General features: G+C 53.6%; 1 protein-coding gene across 1 annotated transcript; it reads right to left on the reverse strand.

Annotated features, from left to right (window-relative positions):
- Window positions 1-140: 140 nt before the first annotated feature.
- Window positions 141-1,641, reverse strand: LOC310891029 (olfactory receptor 14C36-like). The gene has a single exon (XM_083853332.1). It carries the CDS (start codon window positions 1,214-1,216, stop codon window positions 284-286), a length of 933 nt encoding a protein of 310 aa, XP_083709458.1. The 5' UTR covers window positions 1,217-1,641; the 3' UTR covers window positions 141-283.
- Window positions 1,642-7,467: the final 5,826 nt, after the last annotated feature.

Here is a 7,467-nt window from a genome sequence, read left to right on the forward strand (position 1 = left end):
GGGCAGGGCTGGAGGGGAGGTGGCACAGGACAGGCACTGGCCTCTTTCTCCTATTCCCTACCCTAAGAGCATTGAGACCGCAGGTCAGTGTCCGTACTGCTCACAGGTGCCTGCAGCCCTGTATCCTCAGGATCCATCTTCTCTCCTTCTGTACGTAACATTATTACTTTGCTTCTCACAGTTTGGGGCCAGCATTTGTGGACCTGGTACCTGGCACTGAAAGGCTGTGCCTCACACCGTGTTTTTTTGGTGAGTTTTTCCCATTGCAGCAGCAGAGCAGCAGCTAATTGCTTCTGGAAGACAACTGAAACAGCTTCTTCAGTGCATGCTTGAGCTCCTGGTTCCTCATGCTGTAGATGAGTGGGTTCAGTGCTGGAGGCACCACAGAGTACAGAACTGCCACCACAAAGTCCAGGTATAGGGAGGAGATGGAGGGGGGCTTCATGCCAGCAAACACGATAGTGCTGATAAACAGGGAGACCACAGCCAGGTGAGGGAGGCACGTGGAAAAGGCTTTGTGCAGGCCCTGCTCAGAGGGCATCCTCAGCACTGCCCTAAATATCTGCATATAGGACACCACAATGAAAACAAAGCAACCAGCACCTAAACAAAAGCTAAATGCAATAAACCCAACTTCCCTGAGGTAGGCATCTGAGCAGGAGAGCTTGAGGATCTGTGGAACTTCACAGAAGAACTGGTCCACAGCATTGCCTTGGCAGAGGGGCAGGGAAAATGTACTGGCCGTGTGCAGGACACCATGGAGAAAGCCACTGCCCCAGGCAGCTGCTGCCATCTGGGCACAAGCTCTGCTGCCCAGGAGGCTCCCGTAGTGCAGGGGCTTGCAGATGGCAACGTAGCGGTCATAGGACATGACAGTGAGAAGAAAAAACTCTGCTGATATCAAGAAGACAAATGCAAACACCTGTACAGCACATCCTGCATAGGAGATGGCCCTGGTGTCCCAGAGGGAATTGGCCATGGCTTTGGGCAGAGTGGTGGAGATGCAGCCCAGGTCGAGGAGGGCGAGGTTGAGGAGGAAGAAGTACATGGGGGTGTGGAGGTGGTGGTCGCAGGCTACGGCGGTGAGGATGAGGCCGTTGCCCAGGAGGGCAGCCAGGTAGATGGCCAGGAAGAGCGCGAAGTGCAGGAGCTGCAGCTCCCGCGTGTCTGCGAATGCCAGCAGGAGGAACTCGCTCACAGAGCTGCTGTTGGGCATTTGCTGGCCTTCATCAGGGACACTGCCAAAGAAGAAAAAATATAGAGTGTTAGGGAAAATTGCTCTGAGCTATAGCCATTTGATTCTTCAATGCAGCCTTCACATCGCCTTTCTTTCTAGAAGACCATTTTGTCTCTCCCTGGCTGGAGCCCTGCTCTGTGCTGGCTGAGTGTCCTGTACACAGCAAATGCCTCTGCCCAGCAGCTCCCGATGGGCCACCTCTGCTCCAGAGCAGTGGTACACAGAGGTGCCAACAGAGCCATGTACTTGGAGGAGGGTTCCAGGGAAGGGGATCCCTCTGTTGAGTGAGGGGTGTTTGGCTGTGTGACTCCATGTGAGTCTTCTCTATTCCTCACCCTGAGAGATGAAATCAGCTCACAGACTGCCTGTGTCTGGCCGGAGAGAACAGGAAGCATTTCCTCCTGCTTCACCCTCCATGCACAGCATTCCCTGTCAGAATCAGGCACCAGCAGCTGCCACGCTGGGCAAGGGAGAGAAGCAGGCATGGGCAGGCAGGGAGGACCCAACCCGGTGCCGAGGCTGCGGTGTCGGTGAGGTACAACCTGTCCTCACACCCCTGTGCCACCTGGCCGGCACAGGCAGCAGAGGGAAAAGAGCTCTGGAGTCTAAGAAGCGTTTGGAATATGCTCCTTGTCATATGGTAGGAATTTTGGGGTAAAACCTCTGTGGAGCCAGGAGCTGGACTCGATGATCCTTGTGGGTCCCTTCCAACTCGGGATATTCTATGATTCTGTGATTCTATGCCTTCTTCCATGGAGGAAGGTGGAGGGGGCCTGCAGCAAATGTGTCTACTTACACAGAGATTTAGGCTTCAGACACCCCGTATTCTCAGCTCCACAGATTATACATGCCATGACAGAAGCTGTGCTGGGGAGGAGAGACCAGGGGCTGCTGCAAGGAAGGCGCCTGCACTTCAGGGGATGGCAGGGAGAGAGCAGCTCCCTCTCACTACCTGCCCATGTCCCTGCTGCCTGCAGCTGTCCCTGCCAGCAGCTCTTTCTCTGTCCCCACGTCTCCTCCTGTCCATGCTCACAGACACCATCCCATCCGCTGTGTGCCCAGCTCTGCCCTGCAGACACCTCCCAGGGACATCTCCCTGTCTGCAGGTCCTAAAGAACAGCTCAGAAAAGCCCTGGTGCAGTGTGTAAGCAGAGAGAAGGGAAGGGATATTCTCAGGTTCATCACTAACCTGTTTATGTCTCAGTTCAATGCAATAGGAAGTTCCTTCACCTGTGCAATCCCTACAACTCTGTTAACACAGAGCCTGCGCAAGAATTAGAGCAGGAAAATGCAGGCAGAGACTGCAGAAAGTGCCTTCTCTTTGCAGGCAGCCCCTGCCCTCCCCTTCCTCTGCCCAAGGCTGCTCTGCAGCACCTTCTCCTCCACACAGCACGAGCCACAACGAGACATCCTGGCAGCTCCTGGCCAGGCAGAGACATCCCGGATCCAGGAGCCCCTTCCAGGAACCTCTCCTGCACTGTCCTGCAGCCGGACACTTACCATGTGCAGAGCTGTGAAGGTTTCTCCTGCACTGAGCTCTCCTCTGCCCACACCCTCCAGGCTGCCTGGAATCACTTTCTGCCTGGGTGCCTGCAGTCAGAGCCCCCAGCCCTGCTGCGCTGTGCAGAGGAGCTGCTCCTGGGCAGAGCTGGCTCTCTGCACCAGGGCCCTCTTGCCAGGAGCTCTCTCTGTCCCAGGAGCCCGGCCCAGCTCAGCACCAGAGGCCCAGCCCAAGGCATTGGAATCACCCCTCTGGGAGTTTTGGTGATGGGCCCACGAACCTCAGGCACTGAGAGACAATTGAAGAAATCTCTCAAGAAGTCCAAGTCAGAGGCAAGTTTCCTGCAGTGTCTCCCTGAGGGCCAGCACTGACACAGCCTCCCTTGGAGCTCGTTAGAGCAGAACATTGGAGGAGGCAGTGAGAACAAGGAGACAAAGGCAGTGTAAAGGTGACACTGATGTGTAGACAACCTGGATGTGTTTCACCAAAGAAAAGGAACAGACCTTGTCCCCTGGCACCCAGGAAGGGAGATCTGTTTCTGTCACACACTGCTCAGGGCTCTTCCTGGGGCAGTAGGAGATGGGGATGTGCATGGCCAAGTGCAGGAGAATGGTATGACCCCTGCCTGGTTCATGGGTGGGGTCGAGGAGGCAATGATTCCCTGGTACTTTAATGACAAGCTGTCTCCTCATAGGCCTCAGTGGCAGAGACAACAGCCATAGCCATGGACACAAAGACCTGGGTCCTGTTGGGACTTTCAGCCTTGCCACAGCCCTCTATCCTGTCTACACCTGGCTGTTCAAAGGACTCCCACACTTGCACATCTTTCCCTGCTGGCTCTAGACCCTTGTCCGTGTGGTGTCTTACTGGATCTCAGCTGAGTCTGATAACTCAGATTTTCTTGGTGCAATGCTCCTCTTAAGGCAGCTCTGTTTGAAGCTGGCCTGGTTCCTGGTGAGTGGCACCACTGCTCGTATGGCATCCGTCGTGGTGTTCCAGGCCCTCCTCCTCTTGGGCACTGTTCACTCAGCAGGGTCTCAGTCTGCCCTCATGTGTGGGGTTCCTCTTCCTCTGGTGCAGGATTAAGCTCTTCTCCTTGTAAATGTCGAGAGGATTCTGTAGGCAAAATCCTGCAGTTTCTCAAGGTTCCCCCACAATGACACTCCATTCTGTCAGCTGTTCATGTCTGCAGGCAGACAGTTTAACCTTCACGTGATTGTGCTCTCTCTGACAAGATGGCAGCATCAGGAGTTGCAGGAAAGTTTGGATAATACAGGAGTAATGAGTTGAATGGAACTGCAGCACAGAGTCACAGAAGGGTAGGGGATGGGAGGCTGCCAGGTTCCGCATTTTCTGTGCTTCCTTCTCACGCATGCTGTCAGTTTGTCTGGAGCTGTGTCCTGAACTTTATGGGGCTGTGCAGGTCAAAGTTAGAAGGGCCAAAGCCCAGCTGGAGCTCAATCTGTCTATTACTGTCAAAGACAATAAAAACTGTTTATATAAATACTTTAATAAAGGAGGATTAAGGAGAATCATCATATTTTATTGGATGTGGGGGGAAACCTGGTGACAAGAGATGAGGTAAAGGCTGAGGCACTTAATGCCTTCTTTGCCTCAGTCTCTAGCAGCAAGACCAGTTATTCCCCTAGATATTTCTTCCTCCTCATGGCCAGTGCCACCCTTCCAAGGTGCACTTTGTGGCAATTTTTTCTCTCCTGCTATTTCCTACTTCCAAAGAAAGCTCAATAAGTGTGGAAACCACTCCTGAAGTAGGCATCCCAACCCATCAGGCTCCTTGCTGCCTGTCAACAAACCAGACAGAAGTCACCTCACCAGCATCTTCCAAGACATGGGCCTGCTGCTGGCCTTGCAGCTTCTTGGCTGGACACAACCAAGCCATGTGCCTCCTGCTGTCCAGTCATGGACTCAAGCAGAAGGGACAGCACAACCCATATGCGGGCCTTCTTTCTGTCTGGGTCCTCCTGGGTATGGAGGCAGAGGGGATCCCACAGTCAGCATGCCAACCAGGTGCCTTCTGCTGGCCTACCAGGGCCACTGGCAGATGTCAGCCAAAAAGTGCAGGTCCCAGGGAGAAGGCAAGGGTGACCTGTCAGCTACTTCAGACAGAAGTGACCTCACAGTCCCTTTCCGTGACACGTTCCTGCTGCTGCCCTTTCATCTGCAGAGACAGAAGTGACCTCACAGTCACTGCCACAGCCACATTCCTCCTGCTGGGGCAGGAGATCCTGAGGCAGAGCTGAGCTCATCAGAGCATTCCCACCCATCTCGTCCTTGTGTTTGACGAGCTGATCAGATCCACGGCCCCTCACATTCATCTTTGAATGCCATGTGACTGCACAGCAACCTCACGGCTCCTGCCCTGCGCCAAGGGGGTAAGCGCCTAAAATTAAGGGTCAGGAGAGGGGCTGAAGGTGAGGAGGTTAATGCACAGGAATGGGGGCTTTGGGTGTTAGTTGTTCATGTATGGCATTAGTGACTAGAGCTCACTTTTCTGGGTTAGAGATGAAGCAAAATCTAGTGGAAGTGTTTGGTGTTCTGCTTGTGGTGTCAGGTCTGTGGTTAGGGTATGGTCAAGCTCTGTGGTTTAGGGTTTTGTTTAGGTCTGCAAGAAGACTAGGGTTAACTAGAGCATTTTAATGCTAGTGTTAAGGGCAGGGATCAGGGCGAGCAAGAGTGTAAGGGTAATGGAAAAAGGCTATGGACTAAGTTTGGCTTCAAGGGATATTGTGGTCAAACATTAGAGTAGTGGATTCCTGTCAGGGTGTGGAGTAGCATTTAGGTTTAGGGATTAATGGATATGTCCAGACCTTGTCTTGGATGAGATGAACACCAGTATTTGAGGCAACTTCTAGACAAGGTCAGCTCCCATCTGATCTCTCCTCATGCCTCCTCTCTCCTCTCCAGCTCTTCCTGGCCACCTCCCCATGCTCCCCATGTGGCCCTGAGCTGGTGGTGCTATGAGCAGACCAAGCATGCTGTGGTGCCCAAGAGGTGACGGCACACTGGCTGTGCTGCACACGGTGGGAAGTAGACCTATCTGTATTGGGATCACTGCTGCTAAACTCTCACTCTGGATTCAATATCTGTGGCAGATGCTCAGGAAGACTAGGGAATATTTCCAAGGACTCTAGGGGTTTCCAGGTATTTTATAGATCCGGGCAGCTGGACTTCCCTGAGGATGAGAGGAACCCCTCTCCAGCCTTCCTTCTGTGAGCATGCTGGTCCCTCACTGAATCCCACAGGCACTGAGTTCTTGTTTGCCTGGGGACATCAAAATTTGGCACTGTTCCTATGGGTGACTCCACCTTGGGCAAGCTCTCACTCTGTAGGGCTCCAGGCACTGCCCACCCCTGGGACATGCTCCCTAGGGAGAACCCCTGAGCTTCCCAGGCAGCTCCACATGACTCTCCTAGAGGATGTCCTCTACCCTGCCCCATGTGGGACAGACACGGGGATGTACCTCAGTGGCCATTCACCACTTTCACTGTCATCAGACACCAACAGGTTACTCCTAAATCCTACCCTTGATATCTCATAGCTCATATGATGGTGATGAGCTTTTTGTCTCCCAAACGCATGGAGTTACAGGCCTTCTGAGGTGCAGCAGCTTGTATTGGGCTTACGTGTCACTGTTTTGGTAGCAGGGGGGATCTAGGGCTGGACCCTGTGAGCAGAGTCCAGAAGCTGCCCCATGTTAAATAAGAGCCAGTTACAGATGGCTCCAGAAGTGACCCATTGCTGGCCAGAGCCGAGCCAATGGGCGATGCTGGGTTGGCCTCTGTGAGAACAGATTTAAGGAAGGGGGAAAGAAACCTGCTCTGAAGCTGCAGCTGGGAGAGAGGAGTGAGAAAATGTAGTGAGAAGCAGTCCTTGGTACAGACACCAAGGTCAGTGCAGAAGGAGGGCAGGAGGTGCTCCATGCACCAGAGCAGAAGTTCCCCTGCGGCCTGTGGACAGGCCCCTGGTGGAGCAGGCTGTCCCCCTGCAGCCCATGGGTCCCACATGGAGCAGATCTCCACGCTGCAGCCCATGGAGAAGCCCCCGGTGGAGCAGGTGGATGTGGCCTGGAGGAGGCTGTGGTCCATGGAGGACCCCTGCCGGAGCAGACTCCAGGCTGCACTGTATCCCATGGAGAGGAGCCCACGCAGGAGCTGGGGGCCTGGGGGGATCAGTTCGGGAAGGATGGCATCCATGGGAGGGACCCCAGACTGGAGCAGGGGCAGAGGGTGACCATGAAGGAGCGGCAGAGACAAAGTGTTATAGACTGACTGCAGCCCCCATTCCCCGTTCCGCTGCACCACTGGGGGGAGGAGGTAGAAGACGGTGGACGGGGGTGAAGGTGTTTTTAAGCCTTTAGTTTCTCACTGCTCTCGTCTGTTAGTAATGCTCAATAACTTACCTGAATCTCTCTACAAAGTCTGTTAAGACCATGACTGAAATATATCAGTCATCTGCCTCTCCCTTAAATCAACCCTGGAGTCCTTTTCCACTCTTTTTTCTCCAGCTTTTCCTTTAGAGGGGGGTGAAAGAGCAGTGTGGAGGACTTCAGCTGCCCATCTATGTGAAACCACCACACTGCTCAGCCATGTTATTGGCAACATCTTTGAAAGAAGAGACAGGATTTCAGGCAGTGCACTGGGGAGATTCCATTTTATTAAGCAGATGCTAAGAGAGAGTACTGGCATCCAGGTAGACAAAAAATGTCCAG

This window comes from Anser anser, assembly GCF_964211835.1.
Source record: "Anser anser genome assembly, contig: HAP1_SCAFFOLD_95, whole genome shotgun sequence".
NCBI lineage: Eukaryota > Metazoa > Chordata > Aves > Anseriformes > Anatidae > Anser > Anser anser.

Bases quoted from the DNA above. Each gene is read 5' to 3' on its own strand.
- LOC310891029 (XM_083853332.1), bottom strand. From the start codon at position 1,216: ATGCCCAACAGCAGCTCTGTGAGCGAGTTCCTCCTGCTGGCATTCGCA.